General features: G+C 37.5%; 1 protein-coding gene across 2 annotated transcripts; it reads left to right on the top strand.

The window, feature by feature from the left end:
- The first annotated feature begins 732 nt into the window (after positions 1 to 732).
- On the top strand, positions 733 to 27,519 carry RCBTB2 (regulator of chromosome condensation (RCC1) and BTB (POZ) domain containing protein 2). Of its 2 annotated transcripts, none has more exons than XM_009999066.1 (12): positions 733 to 777; positions 5,263 to 5,421; positions 5,883 to 6,033; positions 8,039 to 8,205; positions 8,903 to 9,061; positions 10,599 to 10,706; positions 12,680 to 12,822; positions 14,661 to 14,851; positions 19,364 to 19,490; positions 22,443 to 22,579; positions 23,187 to 23,317; positions 27,351 to 27,519. In XM_009999066.1, the coding sequence occupies exons 1-12, from the start codon at positions 736 to 738 to the stop codon at positions 27,489 to 27,491; spliced, it is 1,656 nt and encodes a 551-aa protein (XP_009997368.1). In that variant the 5' UTR covers positions 733 to 735; the 3' UTR covers positions 27,492 to 27,519. The 2 variants fall into 2 exon arrangements, with proteins under 2 accessions (XP_009997368.1, XP_009997369.1); XM_009999067.1 differs by lacking the exon at positions 733 to 777 and adding an exon at positions 825 to 836 and having other exon boundaries at positions 5,296 to 5,421.
- Positions 27,520 to 27,569: the final 50 nt, after the last annotated feature.

Raw genomic sequence — 27,569 nt, 5'->3', positions numbered from 1 at the left:
AGAAGCTCGCACAGCTTCAGAGCTGGTTTCTAATTTTTACAGTTTTACAGGAGTTACCTGGCTTTATGTTAGGAAGTTATTCAAGGGTAGTAGAGTTGTACATGCTTATTTGACAAGGAACATCTGATCTAAAAATATCAGATCATGCATCGTGATGATGCATGTCACAGAAATTATACAGGTCATCTTGTAAATCTGGATTAAACAAGCAAGTAAACCTGGAAAGACCCAAATGTTTTTCTAATACTGGTTTTCAGAATGGAACTGGAATATCTGAAGGCTTAAGCCAGAAATTAAAAGCTCTGACCAGTGTCCTTTTTCTTTCCTGAAAGAAATGTTTTGAAAAATTACATCAGCAAAGTTCTAAATGTATTTTTACTGCAATAAAAAGACATTGGATTGTTGTGTTTAATAAAGCTTCTTCCTTGCCAATCACAGTCTGATTAATTTTACTGCTTAATTTTACTACTTGTTTTCAAAAAAAATGTTTTGTCTAGGATTTATTTGGTTGGTTAGGAACACAGAAGAGCAGAGTCTGTAAGCGATCACTGTACAGTTGAATATAAACCCCAAATTGACTGAGCTTTGTGTTTCCTGTTTTCTCGCCCCACAGAGGGTAATAATGCTGGCCTAATATTAAGCATGTGTAGTTTCAAAAAGTGTTGCTGCAGCAATATGATGCGGTGATTTTAACCACAGTTCTCTCTCTGCAGGGGGACATAACCACAAATCCATATGGAGCATGAATCTCCTCCTTCCCAAGAAGTCAGTGGCAAGGTCAGAATGTGAATTTGTATTGAGAATCCTGTTCTGTTCTACTCAAAAGAAGCAGCTTAGTTCCATTTAGCAGTAGCTTATTACATGCTAGTAGCTTTCAAGATAAACAGAAAACTAAAACTATCGATGGAAAAATTATACTTATGAAATGAATGTGTTGATCCACAAAATATTAGAAGAACATTATATTCTTTTAAATTAGGTTGAATTGCTCCTTTGTCTTACACAGTTGGTTTAATTTAGTACTGAGTTCTAAAGTTACATGTTGCTGCCTAATGTTTCAACAACATAAACTTGTTAGAATAAACTTTCATAGCATAATTTGATGCAAAGACATCATCTCATTTTTCTCTTTCTTTGAACATTTTGCATGTAAAAATCAATGACACAAAATTTCAGATTTTGAGCTTAATAATGATGCCTTTTAAGGTGATCTATATGACAGATAATGCTGAATAACCAGCTTTCGCTGAGGTCAGATGAAGTGTAGATGTAGTTCTTCAGGCATAACTGATACAGCTTTGGGATAGGTAGCTGGATCATATGAAATCTCAAATTCTGATCTGTCTTTCATGACTTTGTGAAATACAATGAGGGAACCGATCACTTATGGGACATAAATATTGGCAGACTGATAGTTCAAGCTGGTTTTCATATTTTTGGGACAAAATGTAATGGAAAAGCATGGGAGGAAAGAAAATCTTGAAAGGGGAGAGAATATCTCTTAATGAGTTGAATGTAATAATTCCAGAGACAGGATTTAGATTATGGATATTTTTTAGTCTGATAAAGTTTGTTATTTCTTTTGTAAAACAAAATCAGTATCATGTTTCCCTGAATGCTTTTTATGACAGTGTTTTCCTTCAATGTATTATTTTAGTGTTAAGAAATGCTATGGTTTGGAGCTTTTTTAACCTGATAATTATGAGGGTAGAACGTGAGTGCTTTGTAGAAGGAGCTTACAGAAAAAACTTTCCTATTGAAAATTAATATGCTGTGATCCACTGTGCACTTGGAATCAGGACCCACATTTTTAAAAAAACAATATGTTTCTCCAGTAAGGAAATCTGTACAAATGAAGGACATCCTGACTGTCCTTTTGAACCTCAGGCTTCATCAGTCTTGAGCAAAAATGAGTTGCAGTTTTGTCAATGAGTCTCTGATGCTTTCCCTATTCATTATCACATTTTAAAAGTGCCTGAAATCCGCCACAGAATTAATGCTAACCTCTTGACATCAATCAGATTGGTCTACAAACAGCAGATGAATGAAGCCTGATTCCCTCTGGATTCATGTCCTTTGTCTCTTATAAGCCTGCATGTCGTGGAGGACAGTATTTGCTAGGACTAGCTTGGACCTACTTGCTTGCTGAGTTATTTCATAACACTCATCAGCAGAATCTTACTTCCCTTTTCCTTGCAAATTTGGCTGAAATTGGTCAGTTACTTGGTGTGAGGGAACTGGGAAAAAACTGATGTGATCAAAGCCACAACTTTTATTTAGTGAAGAAACCCAACCCTTCCTCAAAAGTATATTATAAGGAAATGTGTGATTAACTGCTATTTGTTTAAATATTTTAGTTCAGGATTAATGTAGGATTTATTTCATAGAATCTCTGTAGTTCAAATGTTATCTATATTTCTGTGTACATTTTTTCATAGTAAGTGATACTAGTAAAAAATAAATATCCTTACGACTGACTTAGAGTCCAAACTAGAATGTATTCACATCTTTGTTTCAGTTCGAGGTTGAAAAAATTGTATTCTGTATCAGATAATTTTGTAAGTCTGCTACTTTCTAGAAATAAACTAAGGATGCAGTCCTCACTGTTACGGGGCAAACCACATAATGCCTGTGATAGGCAAAATCTATTCTTACTTACCTTCTGATCTGGCAAGTAATGCTACTTTTCTTTCATGTCCAAAGCCTGTTTTAATTTTAGTAAAGAAAATTTGATGGATGTTCCATGCAAAATCTACTACCAAGTTTTGATGCTGCCACATTTTACTGATGTGTGTTGAACTAATTTTTCTGATATTTTCTGTACTCCCTGCTGCCCAGTGAGGTGGTTGAATCACCATCACTGGAGGTGTTGAAAAGCTGTGTAGATGTTGTGCATAGGGAAATGGTTTAAGCACTGGACTTGGTAGAGTTAGTTAAGTTAGGACTTGATGATCTTAAAGGTCTTTGCCAATCAGAACAATTTTGTGTAAAGGAGTAGAAAAGTTGTGTGAGATTCAGACATTAGCTTAACTAGTTTTAATGTCTGGAAAGACCTATTTTCTTTTGATTATAAACTTGTCATTTCTCCTTAGATAAACTGGAAAATGTTAAATTATATCTTTTCTTTCATTATATGACTACTTACTTAAGACGCAAATCTTCTTAGGAAGTTTCCAAAGATTCAATACTTGTTGAAACACAACTTTCAATGTATTATTTTAGTGTTAAGAAATGCTATGGTTTGGAGCTTTTTTAACCTGATAATTATGAGGGTAGAACGTGAGTGCTTTGTAGAAGGAGCTTACAGAAAAAACTTTCCTATTGAAAATTAATATGCTGTGATCCACTGTGCACTTGGAATCAGGACCCACATTTTTAAAAAAACAATATGTTTCTCCAGTAAGGAAATCTGTACAAATGAAGGACATCCTGACTGTCCTTTTGAACCTCAGGCTTCATCAGTCTTGAGCAAAAATGAGTTGCAGTTTTGTCAATGAGTCTCTGATGCTTTCCCTATTCATTATCACATTTTAAAAGTGCCTGAAATCCGCCACAGAATTAATGCTAACCTCTTGACATCAATCAGATTGGTCTACAAACAGCAGATGAATGAAGCCTGATTCCCTCTGGATTCATGTCCTTTGTCTCTTATAAGCCTGCATGTCGTGGAGGACAGTATTTGCTAGGACTAGCTTGGACCTACTTGCTTGCTGAGTTATTTCATAACACTCATCAGCAGAATCTTACTTCCCTTTTCCTTGCAAATTTGGCTGAAATTGGTCAGTTACTTGGTGTGAGGGAACTGGGAAAAAACTGATGTGATCAAAGCCACAACTTTTATTTAGTGAAGAAACCCAACCCTTCCTCAAAAGTATATTATAAGGAAATGTGTGATTAACTGCTATTTGTTTAAATATTTTAGTTCAGGATTAATGTAGGATTTATTTCATAGAATCTCTGTAGTTCAAATGTTATCTATATTTCTGTGTACATTTTTTCATAGTAAGTGATACTAGTAAAAAATAAATATCCTTACGACTGACTTAGAGTCCAAACTAGAATGTATTCACATCTTTGTTTCAGTTCGAGGTTGAAAAAATTGTATTCTGTATCAGATAATTTTGTAAGTCTGCTACTTTCTAGAAATAAACTAAGGATGCAGTCCTCACTGTTACGGGGCAAACCACATAATGCCTGTGATAGGCAAAATCTATTCTTACTTACCTTCTGATCTGGCAAGTAATGCTACTTTTCTTTCATGTCCAAAGCCTGTTTTAATTTTAGTAAAGAAAATTTGATGGATGTTCCATGCAAAATCTACTACCAAGTTTTGATGCTGCCACATTTTACTGATGTGTGTTGAACTAATTTTTCTGATATTTTCTGTACTCCCTGCTGCCCAGTGAGGTGGTTGAATCACCATCACTGGAGGTGTTGAAAAGCTGTGTAGATGTTGTGCATAGGGAAATGGTTTAAGCACTGGACTTGGTAGAGTTAGTTAAGTTAGGACTTGATGATCTTAAAGGTCTTTGCCAATCAGAACAATTTTGTGTAAAGGAGTAGAAAAGTTGTGTGAGATTCAGACATTAGCTTAACTAGTTTTAATGTCTGGAAAGACCTATTTTCTTTTGATTATAAACTTGTCATTTCTCCTTAGATAAACTGGAAAATGTTAAATTATATCTTTTCTTTCATTATATGACTACTTACTTAAGACGCAAATCTTCTTAGGAAGTTTCCAAAGATTCAATACTTGTTGAAACACAACTAAATTTCAGAAGCAAAGGAGAAAGGACGAAGTTTCTCAAGTTTCCATTTACAATGTGTGAAAACAAATGTTTATTTTTCAAAGAGAACTATAATCTTGGGCAGATTTTTTTATGGTTTCTTCCTCTAGCAGTAATTTTAGCACCAAAGGAAAAGACACAAATTATTTTCAGGTTTTGAATATGCACTTAACACTTTATACTAGAATCCTGTACCTTGAATTCTATAAGCTAGCAGTTATGTTGTATGAATACAATGAAAATACCACCTCACAATTTAATTTCTTATAGGGCACATTTCTCCATGCATATAGATCCTTTCTTTCTAGATCACAGTCTATTTTATTTGGTTTTTTTAATGGCTCCCATCCAAGTATTGTTCTATAATTAAAATACCAGTCTGTGGTTGAAAAAGAAGATGGTAGTGCTTCTCTGAAGTTTTCCTTTTTGCTGTGCAAAGGTCTTTATATTTTATATCTTTTTTTTATAATATCAGGCCTTGGAGGCAACATTATTGTCAGCCCTGAAGATGCTGGATGTTGGGAAATGGCCGATTTTTTCTCTCTGTTCCCAAGAAGAGCTCAAGTTAATTCGTCAAGCCTGTGTATTTGGCAGTGCTGGTAATGAAGTGTTGTATGCAACTGAAAATGATGAGGTAATTGTCCAAGAGTGTGTATGAGCACGACATACTTATTTATATATCAAGTTATTCTGAAAGCCAGTACTACAAGAGTATACCTGGAAAAAGTTGCATGCAAAAATACCTGATAATTTTGATCGATACTAAACCATTTTTTATTCAATTTAATGGCTTCCTGCCACAATCAGGGGATAAAGATGAAGTTAGACATTTTTTGAAGGTACATAGTGACATTATGACAGGCAGTGGACACAAGCTGGAAGACAGAAAATTCTGATTCAGTATTAGGAAAAAAAATTACCATCAGAGTGATTATAACACCTCCATCTTCTTGGAGGTGTTCAAGACTTGTCTGGATGTGGCCTTGAGTCAACTGATTATTTAGACCTTTACTGAGCAGGGGTTAGACTAGTTGGCCTTTGGAGGACATCCATCATTCCAGCCTAAATTATGATTCTGTCATTGTTTTGTAACAGGTCTTTGTGCTTGGCATGAACTGCAGTGGGTGTTTGGGAACTGGTGACATGCAGAGCACTATTGAACCAAGGAGGTTAGATTCTCTATGTGGCAAAAAGATAGCCTGTCTGAGTTACGGAAGTGGCCCTCATGTTGTTCTTGCCACAGAAGGTAAAGTATTATCTGCTTTTTCAGATAGTCCACTTTAATTAGTCCAGCAGGTGAAAGTTATGTGTCGGGAATGTAAGAGACAGAATTGGGATAAACATCCTGGGCTATCAAGTCAAACATATTTTCATCGGTAAACATGGCATTTTTCAAGCTCTACTTTGTAACTGTTTGGAAATTGTTGTTTTGTGGTTTTTTTAACTTTGCACTTAACTTTGGAATTGCTTTTGAAATCCATTAATGGCTACATTGTATCTATATATTCTTGTGCCAACATTGTTCTTTCACTAAAACCCATCTTTTCTCTTCTGTAACTACTTTTGGATGTGCTTTAAATGACCAGTTGTATTGCCTCTCAGCTTTTAGTTTTCTGTTGTCTCTTTGACATTGTATTAATCTCATCATGCTAGTGGCCCTTTTGTTCTTAATTAAATACATTATTCCTGAAGACAAATTACTAATTTGGTGTTCCCAGTGAGGTTCAGTTAGAGCTTGACTGTTGATGTTAGCATTTGTCTGTTAATAAGAAATCTTTTTTACTAGTCTAGATTAGATGATTTAAAGTAGGTGAGGGGAATTGTGTTGTAGATGTGTGACTGTTCTTCATATTCCTTTACATTTCACCTTTTGCTCCAGTCTTCAGGGCAGATAATTCTAGATGCTTTTTATGTATGTGTCTGTATTTTTCTGAACTTTGTTGCTGGTAGATCTCACTGATGTGCTCATGTTCCTTACATCAGTTGATGAAGTGAAGTATTACAAAAGCATTGGTCCAGAAATGATCCTTGGTGATTTTTGCTCGTAACTCCATTCGCATGAATAACTTCCATTCAGCTTGTCCTCTTTTAACCTACCTTTCAGACGCCTACTGTGTATTTTGCAATTCTTGTGTTTATTACTGTAATTTCCAGTTTATGTCGTGTGTTTCTATTTGCTTGTTTCATCTGCTTACTGAAATTTGTATTCTCATGTTGGTGAAATGAAGAGAAGGTTGTTTGCTTTTGATAGGATGAAGTAATTATATTTATCCTGTTATTGTAGAGAAATACCGATTTAGTGTAGTACATTTTGCCTTTGTAGTTCTGAGGGCACCTTTCTTGAGGATAAGGAATTCAGTGATCTCTCTGGAAATCTGATGGAGTTATGTGTCAAACCTAGCTCTCCTGCTATTATGATGTCATTTAGGTTTAGAAGATGATGATAGACAAGATGAATGTAGGTCAATTGTTCTTCAAGACTTGCACTGCTGTAACCAGCGGACACTTGATTTAAAACAGATGAAAGAGATTATGAAAAGGTGTTGGCTTCATGGATAACAGGCCAATATATGTGCATTGAAGAGAATAAGAAGTACCTGGTAATAACAATACTCCAGTGATTTTAGGTGCTCGGGAACTGTACGTAGTGACCAGGCTCATGTTTCTCTTCAACAGCAGCTTTTTCTATTGCCTACTGCAGATGGAATTTTGCGCTACGTGGACCATTGGTCTAACCCAGTCAGACATTTCTTGCATTCTTAATTTTACGAGAATGTTTCTCAAGATACAGGACATGGATAGCATGTTTAAATAATCAGTAGGATGTTTATTAATAAGTAATAATAGAGGTTTTTTACAAGCATCTTCATGTATATTGTAAAGGAATGAAAGGCTGATATTTGAATTTTGCAAGGTGGGAAACAGTGCCAGGACATAGACAAGAGAGTTTGATTGTCAGTAACAAATTTTAATGGGGACTCATGCCTGTCTTTTCATCCTTTTCTGTATTGCTTTTAGCTATCTGATTTCCTTTACTAAGGTTACAGTGATACTGTTCTTTTGGATATGTTGTCAACAGTATGTGAAGGTAGCATTGGTATGTCCAAGCGCTTAAGAGCTCAAAAGGGCATATAATATATACACTCAAATATATATTGATATTGAATTTGACTTCTCAGTTTGTAGTTTCATATTGTGTACTCATTGGAAAAATAGAGATTGTAAACCAGCTTTTTACATTTTTATTATAGAAGGAGAAGTGTATACATGGGGACATAATGCTTATAGTCAGTTGGGCAATGGTACAACAAATCATGGTTTCATTCCCTGTCAAGTCTCTACTAATTTGGTCAACAAGAAAGTTGTTGAAGTTGCCTGTGGCTCTCATCATTCTATGGTGTTAACGTCTGATGGAGAGGTGAGGATACCTGGAATAAATCTCTCTTCTCTTAATGAAATCCACATATGTGAGAAACAGGAAAACATTCTACACCTAGAGCATTAGACCTTGCTTCTTGCTGTGCTCACAGTGCTGATGCAACACAAATGTTTGATAGAAATGGGAAACCTGTTAGGGTCTAGCTGCTTTGAAGTGCATGCAGAACATTAATTCTTGTGCCACATCTGCTTGTAGTAAGAAATCATAATTTATTTTGTAGAAGGCAGCCAGTTCCTTCTTATGCTGTACTCTACTGTAAATGCTTAATAGCGTTAAAGCTGACATTACTATAAATCACGTTCATGTGAGGAGTTCTATCCACCCAAGTAAAACATTTTCTGTCATTTACATTGAGGAGCCATTTGTGTCCAGTTAGCCATTCTACCTTCCATTCTGGAAAACCAGCAATGAATTCTTCCAGCATTAATGCAGCTGTCATGTTTCCTCTCATCTTTGATTGGAAAAGCATAAAACAATAGAATATATAAATATTATGAGTGAGATATTTTTAATAGAAACAATTAAATTATAAACATATGTATCTGCCTAGATCTTTAAAAGAGTACATCCACTTGAACTCAAAATGTAATTGTTTCTATGTATAACTTCTTTCTTGTATATACACTTTGAACTGTATGTTATACAGCCTTCTTTTATGACAATTCTCTTACAACAGGTGTACACATGGGGTTATAATAACTCAGGCCAAGTTGGATCTGGTTCAACAGCTAATCAGCCAATTCCTCGAAGAGTTACCAGCTGCCTACAAAATAAAATAGTAGTTAATATAGCTTGTGGACAGATGTGCTCTATGGCTGTGGTGGAAAATGGAGAGGTAGGAATCTTCAAGTGAATTTTCTGACTGAATTTTATTTTACGTAATATCATGGGTTGTAGATCTTTTCAAACATGTCAGTAATGAGCTACTACTCAGTAAAGAAATGTACCTTTCCAGACTCCCTCAAATCTGCCTGCTTATAGTGCTTATAAAAACCTTTGTAATAAATTGCCCTGCAAATGCTGACACACTTAAGCACATCTTCCTTTTAATGTTGTTTATAATGTCTTCTTTCGAAAGGAGGTAGAGTTGAAATAGGGAAAATTGTTCACTAACATGTTGTTTATGGCTTTTTGATTTATGAGATTACTCATTAAATTGAGGAGCTGATACTTTGCATCAACTCTTGAAGTTGGCTTTGATTTGAAGGAATTAAAATATCAGATTTCCAATTTACTTGAAAATACAGTCCTGAAGTAAAAATAGCATTGTGAAGGTCAGGAGATTTTTACAAATTTTGGGATTAAATAATACTGAATCTATTTATGTGTAATCAGCATTTCATGGTAGCTTCATTTTCACATGTATAAAAATAACTAGCTTTTTATCACTGGTTTACTGAATTTTAGAGCTGGTATTATGTTCTAGCAAAAATTAAATTGCTGATTAATATGTTATCCTGCTGCTGTCTTTAGGATTAATGGAAAAATAAATAATTGTCTATACTTGAATCTTACGTATCAAGAATGAGAATAATTAGTGAATGCTATTGTAATTTTCATAGTCCATATATGCACACTTTATCTCTAGAGAAAACAGAAAATAAAAGTACATTGCATGTATTTGTTCTGCTGCAGTACTCCTTGAATGTCTCTCATGCTTTTTTATCCCCGTTGCAAAGACACAGAGGTTGTAGTGTTCTTGTTTTAGTTCATGAGCTGAAAATTTTGGGCAGTTGACACCCTCTCTAGCTCCATCACTTGAAGCATTCCAGTTTAGACTTAAGTAGCTACTGACTGTTTGCAGTAGAACAAATGTCACTGAAATAATCAGAACTCAGTGTTTTCCCTTATGCTCAGGGTAAAGCTGTTAACAGCCTACTCAAGCTGTGGTGTGTCACTTCCAGTTCATACTTGTTTTAGTGTGTTTTCTTTTCTGCTAGAGGATTTTTGAATGAGAAATCAGTTCTTTGAAAAAGGCAAGTGTTCATGCTGAATTTGCTCTCTGCTGGGAAACAAGAATCACATGTTTCTACTCTTCATATTAAAATATTGTAGTCTTACATCATCTAACTCTCAAAGAGCAACGTGAATATGGAGGTTTAGAATTTTATGAGCATGCAGTTAATGTTTTAAACTGCAGCAGCATCCAGAATTTGCAGTGCAGAAACACATAACACGTGTGTATGTGTATGAGTATATATGTACATTTATGTAGGTATGTATATATGTATGTTTGTGTATATTCACATATAAAGCACAGATGCTAAGGTGCGGGGGCAGGAAATACTGAAGCAAATTAGGATTGCAGGGGTATTGCTTTCAAAAGAAGTGGCTTATAGGAAACAGTTAAAAGCCCTGTCTCTGTTTTTAAGGTCTATGTCTGGGGCTACAATGGCAATGGCCAGCTTGGACTGGGCAGCAGTGGCAACCAGCCAACCCCCTGCCGAATAGCAGCTTTGCAAGGCATTCGTGTGCAGCGGGTACGTGTGTGGGGCTCCCTGTCAGACCCTCTAAGGAACAACTGGAAATATGCCAAGGCATTTCTGCATTCATAAGAGACAATTCTTTACCTCTTTATGCTTAAAGTGTCATTTATCAGAATAAAAGGCATGGATCTTAAAATGGACCTCTGTCAGTAGGGGAGAAACTGTAACCCTGTGGAGTTCAGTGGGAATTTTGCCACTGACTTCAGTGAGGTCAGGATTTTACTTAAGGGGGACTAGAGCATTAGAAATGTTTGGTCTTTTTTTTCTGGTGCAACTTAATTAAAATAAAAAAATAAAAAAAAATATTATTTTATTTTAGTAAGAAGAAAGTTTTCTTGGGCTACCTCATTCTTCGTTAACCCTTGTCTTCTTTTCTGGGTACATACTGCAGTTTAGCATTTTGTCTTTCTAGGAGACTGGATATCACTTTTAGATTTGCATTCCAGACACAGTGACTAACCAGTGTTTGGAGTCTGAAAAAATTGTTTCCAGCTGCATTTGGTCAACAGTTAGTATGATTCCATGGTTGGTTTACCAAATCGTTACCAAATAACTGGGAAGCCATCAGTGTAACTAGCAAACTGGTAACTTTTGTTGACTGATAATAAATTTTTAAAGTAACTGCAGAGCTGATACTGAATTTTTAAATTGATTTATACATAATAAGGTCACTGTCAGAGAAGTGACACATTCTGCTAGAAAACAGTGGTTTTGTAAAGTAGTAAAAATTTACTAATGTTTTGAACTTTGTATCCTATTTATTACATTTACTCAGGAAAGCTGTGGATTTTTTAGATATTTTAAAATACTCTAATTTAATTACATAGTTTTACATTCAGTTCCTAGGATGCAGACAGTAGCTTGGCTGGTAACAATTGCTGTTGTAGAATTATACAATGAAGTAAATATTATTTTCCCCTGTATTTATTCTCCTCTTTAGAGAGTATGAGTGCTCCAGTAGGTTTGACTTGGATCATATTTCCATCCACTTTATTTGCTTGATGTCAATTAATGCAAAGTTGTAGACCTCCAGTCAGTAAATAAAGATTGATTTCATTTAAAACACAATGCATGCCTCATGGATGGCAGTGAGCTACATGTACCTATGGCAAATCTGCTTTACAGGTTATATAAAGGTAAATGAGCTAAACTTGAACAACCTACATTGGTTATGGATATCCATCTAGCTATAACAGGTTACGTTAACTTATGCAAAGCATGACTGTTGCTAATTTTGCCAGTGGGTATGTGGGGCACATGCTGCGTATGTAGATTGTGAAGAGGGTATTTAAGCAGCTTTTCATGGGGTACCTGGGGAGGCAGCTCAGCAGGACTGAGTGGGTTTCCACAAGAGGGTAAGAACTGACAAAGAGTTCTGTGCTGCCATCAAGATGGAGAGTTTCCTCTCTTACCTGACCAGCTGCTCCTGTTACTTACCATGTGTTGGCAGTAGTGGTCCTTAGGCCTAGCTGTGGAGAGTTTCCTTCCATTGGTATTTTATATCAAGAGAGGGTCCATCAAGCACTAGAACTGACACAGACAGGGGGCAGTTTTTTGTGGCTGGGAACTGGGAAGGAAAGGAGCAGACAGGGAGACCTCACCTGTTTTTATAGTGATAGACTGTTAACCTTAGAGCAGTTGCCTGTAAGGCAAGGTCAGCGTAAGACTTGATCTGCATTTTTCTGCACACTGTTCAGATTTGTCATATAGCTTTCCTTTTTTATCAATTTCTAGCTATTCTTTTGCTGTACTGTTGAGATTAGCTGGCAGGGTTCCTCACTGATACATTTCTTTCCACCAAGTCAGCTCATCTACTCTTGCTTCTCTTTTAATAAACTTACCTGTATTTGTATTTTTTGTAATTTTTACACTGGTATGGAATCAATAACATTAACATATAGCACAACTGTCTGTATTAACTTACTGTTACATAAAAATGACATTATTCTATTTATTCTTCCTTGTAGGTTGCCTGTGGTTATGCACATACATTAGTGCTAACAGATGAAGGTCAGATTTATGCCTGGGGAGCCAATTCATATGGCCAGTTAGGTACTGGTAATAAAAGTAACCAGTCTTACCCTACAACAGTTATTGTGGATAAGGACAGGTAATACTTACAGTCTAGAAGTCAGACATTAGTTAACATACTCTGGAAGAGCTGCAGAAAAATTATGGCTTTTTTTTTTTTTTAAGAAATAGCTTATAATTTTTTGCATTGGTTCTTCTGCTGAATGTGAACAGATTGAAAGTTTGTCTGAGATACAAAATCAGTGCATTGAAGTTTGATTTTCACTGTCAGTGTTTGAATCTGCCCCATTAATGATTCTTGTGAAAGAGAAACTGAATGTTCTGGGCCAAAATGTGCTGATTTCTGCTTCTGCTCACACTGTACTTCATAGGCTTTCATTTCAGTTTCTCTTCAGTGGTGCAGCTTCATTGTTTGAAGTCAATGATAGAAGCTTTATTGTCTCTGAATAGAAATTGTATTTTAATATGTTATTTTTTACAAGAAATATGCATACAAAATGTGAAGAGTGAACATCTAGAATTTGTGTTATTTTTGCTATTAAATCTGGCTCATAACCCAGGAGAGAGAGAAAGGAAGGAGTACTTCTTTACTATTGTGGCCTGAAAATTTAGCTTAGATTTTTACAAGTTAAATATTTTCTGCTAAGACCTTTATGGGTAATGGGGCAGGTTTTTTATTGCTGATATAAGCCATGTCTGTATGTGGCCAGAAATTTGAATCTGTTCCTTACTGCTGAGATCTTGATTTTGGCCTCGTGCTGTGAATAATAAGAAAAGAATGACCCTCTTGGATTTGCATCTGTGTACTTTATTGTGAGGAAGAGGCAACTCCTCTCTGGTGGTGAGACAAGGTCTGTTTTTGAATGTTGCTGTTTCTTTATGTGTATTTATGCTTTTGCTTAAAATTTAACTGATTTATTTTTTTTCCCCCCAGAGGCTTTGGCTGCAGTTAAAATGTTACCACATTTTAATAGGACTTTTAACGTTGTATTCTGCCTTTCCCTTTTGTTGGCCAGAATATGCATTCCTGGTGTCAGGGAGAATATTACCTCACTAGAGCCTGCAAGATTTATACATACAGCTTTAAACAACTTGTTTCCCAGCTATTTTCCCCAGGCAGCTGGGAAAACAAGTAAACAAGTAGTAGTTTAGACTGCAAAACAGTGGATTGTGTAATGTCGTGCACAGTGGGAGTTTAGGAATTCTAAATCAACTCCAGGATTAGTGAGATAGGCTAACATAGCTAAAATACATTTAGAAACAGTTTTGAATGCATCTGGGTTCTAATTTTTAATTTTCAAAATTAAAATCTTTTAAATGTAACAATTGTATGAGTAATGATGTGTCACTATTTTAATTAAAAGTATTATGTTTCTATTGTTTTATAACTGTTCCCAAGAAGCAAGCGTGAAAGTTTTTCATTAACTTACTTTCAGTTATAAGCCAAAATGCAAATTTTTATTTTATTATTCTTTAAGCACTTCCTCATTTCTTTCTTCATCTTCTCCAAATGCTCCTTCTCTACAGCGCAATGCAGCCACTCACTCACCTCACTGCCCAGCACCACCGAGGATGTTTGGTGTCTTGAAACTCATCATAGCTTTGGTTGAGGGTGCTGGTGGAGTCAGTAAGAGCATGTGCTGCAGCAGGTACACTGCTCTGCTGCAGCAGTGTCTCCTCACTCCCAAGATGCTTTCTTACTGGGAAGCTTTTTGAAAGCACACTATGTGAAGCGACGTTGGTTGTCCTTTTGGCTTTGCTTATGTTTGTTTGGAAAACATGCTTGGGATGGGAAGTGCATGCATGCTTACGAATACAATTTGCACCAGAGTAAGACAGGAGGCAGTGAGCTGCTTCACTGCATTTTGTTCTTAGGGGAGTGACTTGCCTTTTGTCTTTGTTTGCTTGTAAATTCAGAGTTGTGGAGATTGCAGCCTGCCACTCTGCTCACACCTCAGCTGCCAAGACCCAGAGTGGCCAGGTGTACATGTGGGGCCAGTGCCGTGGGCAGTCAGTGATCCTTCCCCACCTCACTCACTTTGCCTGCACTGATGATGTGTTTGCTTGCTTTGCTACCCCTGCTGTCATGTGGCGTCTTCTGTCAGTAGGTGAGCTTCAGTCTTTTTTTTTTTTTTGCTTTGACATCTTCTAAATTGAATCATTAATGCATAAAACATGTATCCGAAACCTAAGCTTAGTTTCTTGCAGAAATTTATACTGGGAAGCAAAATCATAGTCATACATCTGTGTAAGCGGTAATAAGGGATTGTAAAAATTGCTAAGGCAATTGTCTGTTTTATTTATGTGGTTTATTCCTGTGGGGAAATCCCTTGGGTTTGGGAGGGGTTTTTTTTGTTTGACTACTCAATCTTGCTGCACAATGGCCATGGGTGGAGAAGCTAATTTTGAATTTGGAGACTCAAGGGAGCCATGCAGAACGTTTAGGAACCCTGAAGTTTTCTTTGATGCCCTTAAGTAGGCTACTAAGAATTGAGAGAGTTAAATTCCCATGTTCAGAATTGGCCACAGGCCCTTAAAGTCTCATCACAAGAGATCATGACCTGGGCTTCTGAAGAGACAGGTTGCTGAATCTCAAATATTTGATTAACATTAAGGTCTGTTTTGCTGGCATGTGAAGCGTATAGCATTGTCTAAGAGAGCTCATTCTTCACCTACAGATTCAGTTTCATACTGATTGCTAATAAAGTTACTGGCTTTGCTGTCCTAATCAAATTGAGGTTGTCTGTAGGTGTCATGTGGGAGCTAAAGCTAAAACCTAGAATGCAGCAACTTGTTAACTTGTAATTTGGAACTGTACTGAGTCCATCATGCTTCTATTCCACTTCAGTACTGCCTTTGTAATTGCATTTGTGTTGCTGTGTGCTGTTGTCTGACAATTGTAGAACACTCTTTGCTCCCTAGATGCCTCCTGGATGCCAAGGTAAGGAAACTATGTCTATAGTTCTCGTATTTCAACTGCTTTACCAAAATTCATGTTTTAGAACACAGTCCAAAGACCCCCATTTGAGGAGTTGAGGCAGCTGTGTTTTCTAGGGTGGCTTGTTGAAAACTAAAATATATGCTTAATTACCATGGAAATTCTTAATGTTCCTAATATTTGCCTACTACTAATTAGGTGTAAATTGTGTTACTGCACTAAAATCCCCGGTGGGTTTGGTTCGTTCTGTGTAAGTATGTGTTTGTGAGTCATAAGTTCTACATAAAAGTATCTGTAGTATGTTCAGATTTTTCTTCTGAAGGAATTGGTTATTTATTAATCAAATGGGACATTATTAGTATGTGTAGCTTAATCATACACATATGTATCTTCTGAGGTACATTATGGGAGTTCTGGGGCTTTTCAGCCTCCATTTCTTCTGGCCCAGTTAAAATATAACTTCATGCTATTAGAATTTCCCCTCCACTTTTTCTCTTGCCTCTTCTTCTCAAGTTAGTGCAGAGTATTGAGGAATTTTTCAAAGGAGTGTGGAGGAAGGCAAGGAGCAAAGACTGCCTCTTTCCTTATTTCATTCACAGAGAAGACAACTGCTTGAGCGAGACCAAAACTGTTACTGCTTTTCAGTGCTCCTTTCCACAAATTCACCTTTTCTTATCTTCTTTTACAAATGCTGTTTTAGGTCAGAAATGCTGCCTTAGGTCAGCTGAAGGAGTCCTAAGTGGGATTATATATGATCATTCATGTAATTATCACCTTTATGCTGAAGATTTCCAAGTAAACTATTTCTTTAATAAGCTTATTGCTCATTAATACTCATAGTGCTAATCCACTCTCTGTAACACAGCATGGTTAAGACTACATTAATTACTATTTCCCAACACATCTTATATCCCCACCTACACTGTCACCTTTCACAAGATGAAACATTACAGGAGGAAAAGGTTATTTTCTGTATAAAGAAAACTAATTTCAGATGCACTTTGAAACCCACATTGTCATATATGCCAAGTGGTGTGTCCAGCATCCCAAGACTAAAATGTGTGTTCAGGTGGTCTGAGCAGGGTTCCTTGTGATGACACAGGATAAAGGATGCTGTGTATCAGACCCTCATGATGTCTCCTCAATTCCTTTTAGTTGGGTGACTCTGTGCTGATTTTGAGTGTGCCTTTTTGCACACTTTAGGAGCTGAGAGTCTGTTGCCTTCATCTTGTTCTACCTTGGTGAGCCATCAGAACTGAGTCACTGTTGTTTGTCTCCTGATCTACCTGTAGTGAGAATCAGGTATCTGTGTCCTAGGATCTTAGCATCTGCTGAACTAGCTGTCATGGACAGCTGCCATGCTTACAGCCCTTCTCCATCTGTTGCATTCTGGTGCTTCCACACCCAGCCATTCCCACTTATTCCCCATTTGTGGCAGTTCTCACACTTCTATTCCAATTCTTAGCACTGACTGCTAAAGAGTTTCCTTGGCTTTGTGCCTCGTCAGTGTGAACTGCTTCTTCATTTTCTTCCTTTGGTTCCCCCTTCACTGCTGTAACAAATAAAAGCACTTCTTTTCCCTCTAAGAATTTCTTAACTGAACCTTACTATATTCAGTTTACCTCTACTGGCCATTGAAGTAATCTGGAGATGTGTATTGGTGGACATCTGAATTCCAGTTAACTTTTAAGAGCTTCAGCTTAGCATTGGGTGTTAAAATTATTACTCATTTGGAAACAGCAGAGGTCTAAATAAATAAACCACATTGTACAAAATAAGAACTAACAGGCTGAGGGAGTTGGGGTTGCTCAGCCTGAAGAAGAGACTTCAAGGGACCTTACAGTGGCCTTCCAGTACCTGAAAGGGGCCTATAAGAAGGCTGGGGAAGACCTGTTCACAAGGGCATGTAACGATTAGACAAGGAGTAACGGTTTTAAGCTAGAAAAGGGTAGATTTAGGTTGGACATTAGGAAAAAGTTCTTTAATATGAGAGTGGTGGATCAGTGGAACGTGTTGCGTGGAGACGTGGTGGGGGCCCCATCCCTGGAGACATTCAAGGTCAGTCTTGATGGGGCTCTGAGCAATCAGTTCTAGTGTGAGATGTCCCTACTTGTTGTAGGGGGGTTGGACTGGGTGACCATTAGAGGTCCCTTCAAACCCAAGACATTCTATGATTCTATGATTTTGCAGTATTATTATTTCAGAAGGACTTTTTATTATTTTTACATTTAATATCTCACCCCCCTAATTATTTTACCTGTAATCCAGCACACTTTGATAATTATTACCCTAATTATTGAGTATACTTGAAAATAAGTGTCATCTTCTCAACAAAATGAAAACAATTGTGCTAAACGGAGTCTAGCAGTATCAGACTGTGTGTGTTGAGGTTTTTTTAGAGCTTGTGGGGAAAGTCTTTTCATTTTCAGCAGAATACCCTTCTTATTTCTAGCTTGGTAGGTTACAGGGCTTAGCATTAATGTAATTGTATATAGAGAGCAACTTACTTATTACTAACCCACAAAATTTGTGTAAACCAGTAATGTATATATATTTGGTAAGAAAGCAAAATATTTTCTGGGTTAAGAATGAGCCTTGAGGGGTTTAATTATTTAGTAGTATTAAAGGAGATAGTTCTCTGAGGCTACCAAATATGATGGAGGTTTGGAAACAGTACAGGAAGTAAAAGATTGTACACAGACAATAGATGACTTTTCAAGGCTGTCTGGTAACTTTTTAATCCAGGTGCACACGTGATGTACCTACATAGGTAGGTATATAGGGGATATATACCAAGAGGAACATGCAGACACTCACCCAGAGTGCTTTATTTCTCCTGTAAGACAATGTCTCCTCATGGGAGTATTTTAGAAAATCTTACTGTGATTTTTATTGACCTTTTGAGTATCTTATAATAACCAACACTTTTCAATTAGAATATTTTACCCAGTAATGACTGATAGCACTTGGTATTAGATTCAGCATTAAACTTCTGGGAATGTGTTTTGTTTTTTTTTTCTTTGGCCTTATATAGATGAGTTGGAATAGTGGGACTTTTTTTTTTTTTTAATTTGTATTTGTTTGGAGTAGCAAACTAGTAAGGACTGAAGAAAGCTGCCCTTTATTTGGTGACACCAGGCTGTTTGGTGAGGTTGACACGCTGGAGGGAAGGGAGCCCATCCAGAGGGACCTTGATAGAGATGGGCCCCTGCCAACCTCATGGAGTTCAAGAAGGCCAATTGCAGGGTCCTGCACCTGGGTCAGGGCATCCCAAGCACAAGTACAGGTTGGGGAAGAATGGATTAAGAACAGTCTGGAGGAGAAGGATTCAGGGGTGAAGCAGACCAAAAGTGATTTTTTTTCAGTCCTTGTGACAACATGCACATGCCCAGAGGAGCTGTAGATGCCCACTCCCTAGAAGTGTTCAAGATCAGGTTGGATGGGGCTTTGAGCAGCCTGGTCTAGTGACAGGGAGGTTGGACCTTTACAGTCTCTTCCAACCCAAACCATTCTATGATTTGCTTTTCTTGGGGTTCATACTGAGCATATATTTTGCTGGGGTTTTTTACTAGCCTTAAAAATGCATAATATTTTTTAGGAGTGTTAGTTGCTGACAGATACCCAGAATGTTAACATGAGATATTTATATTACCACTTACTATGAATTCCCCTTTTATTCTAGAGCCTGATGACCACCTAACAGTAGCTCAATCACTGAAGAAGGAATTTGACAACCCTGAAACTGCAGACCTGAAGTTTCTAGTGGATGGAAAATACATTCATGTTCATAAAGTTCTTCTCAAAATTAGGTAAGGCAGAAACTGTACAGTTTAGTATAAACTAAATTGTGTAGTGTAGTCCACTGTGCTGAGTAGTTAGTGCTCAGAATTCTTGATTATTTTAAGAAACTCCCTCTTCCCTCAGCAAAGGGATCCACGTGCTCTTCTTCACTGTTACTATCTTTTCTTCATTTCCTTGCTGCTTGGTATTACCAAACATGCTGCTTCCTACCAGCTTTTCATCACTTCCCTCCACCTGTCATGTATGCTCCCTCATGCTGCCTACACAGCCTTGACCCTCATTTCTAATAAGCTTTTTCTGCTGAGGAAAAGGTTCGTTTTTTTCTGCTGCTTTCCTAGTAGTTAGAATCAGTTTTTCCTCCTTATTACACTAGGCTTCCTCCACTGAGATGATTTGTGTTCATTTTTCCTTTCCTTCTTTCCTTCCACAGGACCCTTCAGTTTTTTCAGCAACTTCTGTAGATGCTCTTCAGATTATGTTTATTTCCTTTTTGGTCAGTTTTTTTATCCTACTTGTTCTAAACCATCTTATCAGTGAATTTGAAGATGGCTTCTCTTTTTGTTTTTACAGCTTTTTGCAAGTTAACACCACTTTAAAGTGACTTACAGACCTGCAATCATCCTGTTATTAACAGGCAGAGATTAGTTTGTTATTGCTGACAGTTTTTCTTTGGATATTCTAGAGTCACTGCTTAAGATCTCTTCTGTCTTGCTAATGGCTTTTGCTCCATCCTCCTCATTGTTACAATGGTCTTTTCTCTTTGCTGTTTTCTTTCTCAAGACGCGTGGCTGTATTATCCTGCTTATTCCCACCTTCATCTTCCGACTTTTCCTCCTGAGTCCTGATAATGATTTATTGTATATTACTGCAAAAATCAAATTTCCTTGCTAATTCTTGCCTGCCCTTTTTTTTGTCTTTTCTGCTCTCTTACTATTCCAATTACATGTATTACTTTTTTCTTCTCTGTACTGATTTCATTACTTGGACATTACACTTGTGCCTACAATATACCCTGTTTGTTTGGAATGCCACATGTCCCTCATTAGATACCTCTTCAGATATTTTCTATCCCCAAAATGTTTCTGAGGTTCCTTTTCGTGATAATCAGACCATATTGTAACTTTGGATTATTTCTTTTTTCTTACTCTACTTTTTTTCAGGTTATATGGCATTCTGGGAAGGAAATAGGTCTAATTCTAAAATGGATTTAAATGTATTATCAAAATAATATGCAGGAATAATAAAGCATCAGGTCCAATCTGTAGAATGAATATTTTCCTTATAGTCTCTTGATGCAACTGGATCAGAGGATAATGTATCTGACATGGTATTTTGCAGCATTCAGCCTGTTCCAGAGCATTGCCATGAACGCAGTGCTGGTAAAAGTTCTTTTTCATTATCCAGTAATTTCTTTGCCACTTATGCAGACTGTTTTCCATCTTGTTGTGTGCCTCCTACTGAACTAGATCGTATTGGTGGTGGTTACTAGCTTGTGGTGGAGATGAATTGGCTCTGTGAGAAGCTGGCCAGGAACACACCTCCTGCAGAAACAGATACCTATGGGTATGTGGGTGGGATTCATCTGCTCTGCATATAGCCAGCCAGAATTAGCTGTCTGATCTGTCTGTGCTGAGAGTTGGAGAGAAGAGAGGCATTCCAAAGTACTCTGGAGACTGAAGGATGAGCACCAACTGATTTTTCCTTACTTATTTTTAGGGGAGCAATGTGCACCAGCTTCTCTCTGAACACTACTGTGTTGTGGTGCCGTTGGGGCAACAGATCATTCCCAAGATCTCTTCCACAGCTGGCTGGGTTGCATGGTCACTACCACTTAACGTGAGGCCCTGGGAGACAAAGCAATGGGGTTTAGTCTGCCTTTTCCAAAGCCAGAATGTGGGACAAGATGGAGCAGAAATTAGATAATGACTTTTCAATTATTTATGAATTTGTCGGGATCTTTATTTATTTTATCTTAAAAAATAAAGTACTAAGGAAAAAAATCTTTAGGTAACCATTACAATCAAATGTAAAAAAGGTAAATTAAGTGATAAAATAAATAATTATCTTTCATTAAAAAGCATCATTAAAAGGAAACCAACCTACCTTTTTCACAAAAGTTTAAAGAAATAAAAAAGCAAATTCTGATGTGATTTAGAAAGTAAGTAGTGTAGTATAGAAGAGTCCGATGAACTTGTGGCTGTAACAGGTAACTTCCTGTAGTGTTGAGGTTCATTTCCATCAGCAAAAATTTTGAAAGCAATTCAGATGTTACAGGATGTTTTTTAGGGAGTGGTAAGTTACAGTGAATTGTAAGTTACTGTCAACTGTAAGTTGTCTGTCAAAGGCAGGGTTTTTTCCTGGTTGGTATCTGGCCCATGAAAAAAGTATTCAGATTTATTAGAAAATTATGATGACAGATCTGGGTGAGAGTGTCTTCACTTTAAATACTGTAGTCCTTGAGTAGAATGATGAAATCTAATGTTAAATTGTGTGTGGACTCTTGACACTGGAATAAATGTTATCTGAAATATTAATAAATTCCCCCCTCGTTAGATCATATTGGAGAAAGCAGGTTGGAATGTCAGAATCATCTGACTTAATGGTAAACTCTTATCTATTATGAGCCAGGTAATAAAATACATAGTTAATGTGTAACATATTTAAGAAAATGACATCAAATCTACATGGACCATCCCTTAAAGATATTGTAGGTAGAAATGGAGCCTGCTGTAAAATATTAATAAAAAAATTCTGAATGATATATGGAAGGCTTATAAGCCCTTATGGGGCTTAAAGAAATTAGCATATTCAAACCAAGAGATCAAGTTGCTAGAGTTTATTATGGTTGTGTGTTTAATCTGCTGTGCCTGATGAAGTGTTTTTTTTTACTATCTTCTTGCTGCAGCTTATCTTTCTAGCTTAACTCTTCACAGTGTGCAATCTTTGTCCATGTTTTGCAGGTGTGAACATTTTCGTTCCATACTGAATAATGACGATGAAATTATAGAAATGAGTGAATTTTCTTACCCTGTTTACCGAGCCTTCCTGGAATACCTGTATACAGACAACATAAGGCTCCCTCCTGAAGATGCAATAGGTATTTGGCATCAATGGAATTAACTCCAGGTTACTGTTTCTGAAAAGTTCAATTTGTGTGTCATAACAGGGTGAGGAAAGCAGAGCTTGTTAATTTTAGTTTTATTAGCACTTGAGCTTGGCAGGTGTCAGGAAGAAAGGATGGAGCAGCAGGAAACGTGCCCAAGGAGAATGAGTGGTGGGGATGCAGTAAGATGAAAAATATTCAAAAAGAACAAATTGTTTCTAATATCAGGAACCTTTTTTCCCTTAGAAAGGCACTAATGGCATCATAAAACTTTTCTGTTTAAGTGTCTGTGGCCATTTCATCGTGAATGAGAAGGGAACTGTTTCTTACATGAATTTGAGGACGTAAGTCACTAATTGATGCTTACGAGGCGATACAATACAGTGAACAAGAAGACAGGACACTTGCATAGTAATAAAAGGGTCCCTTCTTAGTAAGTCTTTTGAGGACCTTTAAAAATGTATGCATCACATAGGGAAAAAAAAGCAACAACAACAAGTCTTTGATTAATTCAGCCTAAAACAATAGAGTAATGGATTAATTTGAAAAGAAATTAATATGTTTTGCACCAGGAGAGTTAAAGCTGTGTGAATTTTCACAGGACTGCTAGATTTGGCAACGCTCTATGGGGAAAACAGACTGAAAAAGCTTTGCCAGCAGACGATCAAGCAGGGCATCTGTGAGGAGAATGCCATTGCTCTTCTTTCTGCTGCTGTCAAATATGAAGCCCAGGTAAGGAGAACGTCTCTTCAGGCAAACAGTCGTTTTCTAAGACATGAAACAGTTTAATATAAACATAACTGCATTTAACTGATGAGGCATGATTACTGCAGTTTCCTTTTCTGGCTTCCCAGACATTTGTTTTCACCCTTTTAAACTATAAAAAAATGCAGCTACTGGTGTTGTCTTCCTGGCTTTTTGGCTTGCACCTGGGAGTCAGGATTCTGAACCTGCTTGGGGCCCTGCCATCTGGCATGGCATGGCATGGCATGCAAATTTCTTACTGCCATTTGCTTCTCCTTTTGCATTTCCTGTTCCCTTCCCAAGTTCTCCACCAGGTCATTCCATCTGCCAGTACAGTCATTCAGGTACCTCCTTTTACAGGCACCGGGAGGATTTACCTGTAAAGTCCCTCCCTATTTACACTTGTGCTTATCTAAAAAAAAATCATTTTTGCCATGTTGTTTACAGTGAATAGTGCTGACACACAACAAATTACCTTTTGTTATTCCTCTCCCCATATCCTGTCATCTGGTCTGCCCTTGGCTCTGGAATGTTTCACCAGCATTCAGCCTGTTATCAGCAGTCCTGCAAGCACTTTTTTTTGTAAACAGACAAATAGTTTTAGAGGTGTTTTTCTTTTCTCAGCTTCTTCATGCTGATTGTGGAAATAATGATGTGGTAGTTTTTATTATTCAAGAAGTCTGTATATGTATTTTAGACTTAGTAGCTATTGTTGTAACTGGGCATCTTAATTGAGAAGTCCTCTTCTTTCTGTTCAAGATTTCTTCTGCTTTACAAGAATAAAATTAATATAGCCAAACAGATGACTACCTAATAGAAGGGCCCAAAATACGTAGCTGGTGACAATGTTTTTTAAAACCACTTGTTGGTTTTTTTTCTTTTCCCTGGCTGTGAATTGTAGGATGAAGTTTTAAAGGAGGAGAAGCTAGAAGTGTAATGAAATGGATTGATAAACAGTTGCAGGTATAGGAAGCAAGTAGAAAGAAGGGACTGCAACAAAAATTGAGTTAAAAATGTTGCAGTAGTCTGAGCTGTATGGAAGCAGCCTATTAGATGAGATGGATTTGTGTAGGAGTTGCAAAGAGGAGGCTGGAAGTCAGTAAGTTTTGTAAACAGAAAGAGGGGATAACACCAGATGCATAGATAATAAGATGATCAGCTGCCAGTTACCAGGCAACTGTACCCAAGTTATCAGTAGTGGAAGGCATGAACAGCTGAGGCAAAGATTAATTGTACTTCAGTGTGAAGCCCAGCATGTCAGGGAAAGCTGGGCAGGAAGGGAGGACCCCAGTGATTGGATTCTGCTGACAGCAGAAGTTTTCATCAGTTTACTCTGGAGTTTCTCCTCTTGCAAGGTTTTCAACAGTTTTGGACATCTTCAAAGCAGAAGTACCTGTAGTTGACCTGTGTCAGGTAGAATAGTTCAAGAGTAGTTAAAGACACATTTAGATGTATCATGAAGTAGTAAAACTAGCCTGGACAAAGTACCAGATTTTATAATGTCTGAAACACGTTAAAAGGGATTGGGTAGATGACTAAATATATATTATCTTCCTCTTCCTTCTATGATTCAGTGTTTTGTTCTGTGTACCTAGAGTCTTCTTCCAAATGTGCAATATTTTAATGCAACCATCAGATGTTGAATTGGTTCACCTGCCCGGGGTGCAGCATGTGCCAAACTCAGGAGTGCATTGTTGCCCTCCTCCCTGCATCCACAGCTCAGAGAGGGATATAGTAGAACTGCTTCAGAGAAGTGCAGTGAAGACATGGGATAGCCTCTGAGATGTGAAGTAGGCCAGGATCTTTCAGCATACTACATTAACATCATAAAAATTGGTTTGAGACCCGTGGGCAATGTATCAGCATTTCAGTAGAAAACTGTCTGAAGGAGCTGGACATTTTTTGGTAATTAAATGTGAACACTGCAAGTGAAAGATTATAGCCATTAACATATGAAATTAACTGATTTGGATACTGTGTGCATCTGTTAGGATTGAAAATGCTGGAAAATATTTTGTCCTATCCTCAGAAAACAGAGACGTTGCTACAAATTATTTGAAAGGATATTTCTAATATACATTGTAGCAAATTTTAGATTAATCATCTTCTATATGGCAGAATGAAAAGCCAGTATTTTTTGAAACTGCAAAATTAGTGACCAGAATTCTATGATATCTGTGGTCAGTACCAGAAAAGGCAGCTGTTGTTCATTTTATTTAGTGTAAATATTTGCACATTGACCGTAAAGCAACACAGGTTCTGGCAGTAGCATCTCAGAGGTCTGCTGAAACTGTCAGTGTCTTCAATCTTCTACGTTTTTATTTCTTCTACATGTTTTATTTCTTCTTCTATTTTAATTATTTTTCTGCTTTTCCAGTACTTTTAGATGAGAGATACGATCTCCTTCTATGCATTGTTACTACCTCATTTCTTATTAAAGGATATTTTGTGCTGCTTGGCCTCTGTTAAAGCTTTAGCGATATGTTGACAGGGGCTATAGACTTGAAAAGATTTCAAAGGGAAATCACAGAATAGTCATGATTGGAAAGGACCTCTGAGATCATTGAGTCCAACCATAAGAAAACCAAACCAAACCAATCCAGACCAAAACAAACCAAATACACACCATACCCCAGAAAAACCCACAACACACAACCTACAATCTCAGCCACTAGAGCATGCCCTGAAGTTCCTCATTTACATGTTTCTTGAATACCTCCAACGATGGTGACTCAACCACCTCCCTGGGCAGGCTGTTCCAGTGCCTGACCACTCTTTCAGTAAAGAAATTCTTCCTAATGTCCAATCTGAACCTCCCCTGCTGCAACTTCAGGCCATTTCCTTTATTCCTGTCATTATTCACTTGGGAAAAGAGGTCAACACCCACCTCCCTACAACCTCCTTTCAGGTTGCTGTAGAGGGCAATGAGGTGTCCCCTCAGCCTCCTCTTCTCCAAACTAAACATCCCCATTTCTCTCAGCTGCTCCTCGTATGACTTGTTCTCTAGACCCTTCACCATCTTGGTCCTTCTTAAAGTGAGGGGCCCAGAACTGGACACAGTACTTGAGGTGCAGCCTCACCAGTGCTGAGTACAGGGGCAATACCCAGGTATCCTGCTGAGTTTCTTTTTACTGTTAATCCCTGGCTGCAATGGTTGTGTGGTTAATAGAGATATAAACTGGTGTGGATTGAGAGACTTCTTTTTGCTGTAACCCTTGAAGAGTTCATAGCTCACAGATCATACTGCCAATTTAGACTTGCCTTGCAGCTGGCTCCAGCTCTGCTTGCTGCAGAAGATAGTTAATTTTCCTTCAAAAGCAAGTTGTTGCATAGGAATCAGCTAAAGGGGATTGGCCCAGTGCATGGAGAGAAGGATTTCTGCTGTTGTGAGGAGCTTCAATGGGCAAAATTTGCTGTGTGGTTCTGTGGCTTAAAGGCTTGATTCTATCCTGAACAGCTGAACATCCTGTTGCAGAAACACCAGGACAAGGCAGAGCCATTTTTACAATCTAGGAATCCCAGTTCCTGAATAGAGGGACACAATTCCTAGGTTTGCCACGTGTGTCCAAGATCCACTTTGTCTTCAGTGAGCCTCGTTGAATGTTATATTTTGTTTTTATTTTCAGCAAGAGTGGGATATCTGCTGTTTCTTATAGGACCAGGACTGAATTCAGTGCAGGGAGGAAAATAAAGGAGTTACTGATGCTCTGGCAGTTGTGTGTGGTGAAGCTGATGATATCACTTTTATTAATAAAACTTTTCTAATGAGCTCAGGAAACATGGTGGAGTTTGAGAGTCAATTTAGATGGCTACTCCTGTTTTCTCAGAGGGGGTTTACTGTACAGTTTATATGAACAAGTTTCATTCTATCATTTGTAATCTAATCAAATTGATCAGAAAAGGGATTAGTAATATGAACAAAAGTATATTCTCTGCTAATTAAACTACAGATCTGAAACAGAAGCATAACAACTTTGCTATCAGTCCCTCTGATTACAAATTACCTCATTTTTTTTCCTAGGATTTGGAAGAATTTTGCTTCAGATTTTGCATAAACCATTTAACTGTTGTTACACAAACTCAAGGCTTTGCAGAAATGGACCACGACCTCCTGAAAAACTTCATCAGCAAAGCAAGCAGAGTTGGAGCATTCCGGAACTGAGGTCCGGCTACCACCAAGCTGAACAGCGTGTCCTCTTCCCTCCTGAAAATATTTCTCCTTTGGAGACCTTATCCATGA

The sequence above is a fragment of the Chaetura pelagica genome, unplaced genomic scaffold, assembly GCF_000747805.2.
Source record: "Chaetura pelagica isolate M959 unplaced genomic scaffold, ChaPel_1.0 scaffold226, whole genome shotgun sequence".
NCBI classification, from domain to species: Eukaryota; Metazoa; Chordata; class Aves; order Apodiformes; family Apodidae; genus Chaetura; species Chaetura pelagica.
The sequence above is the reverse complement of the archived record's forward strand: the minus strand, read 5'-3'. Positions and strand labels throughout refer to the sequence as shown.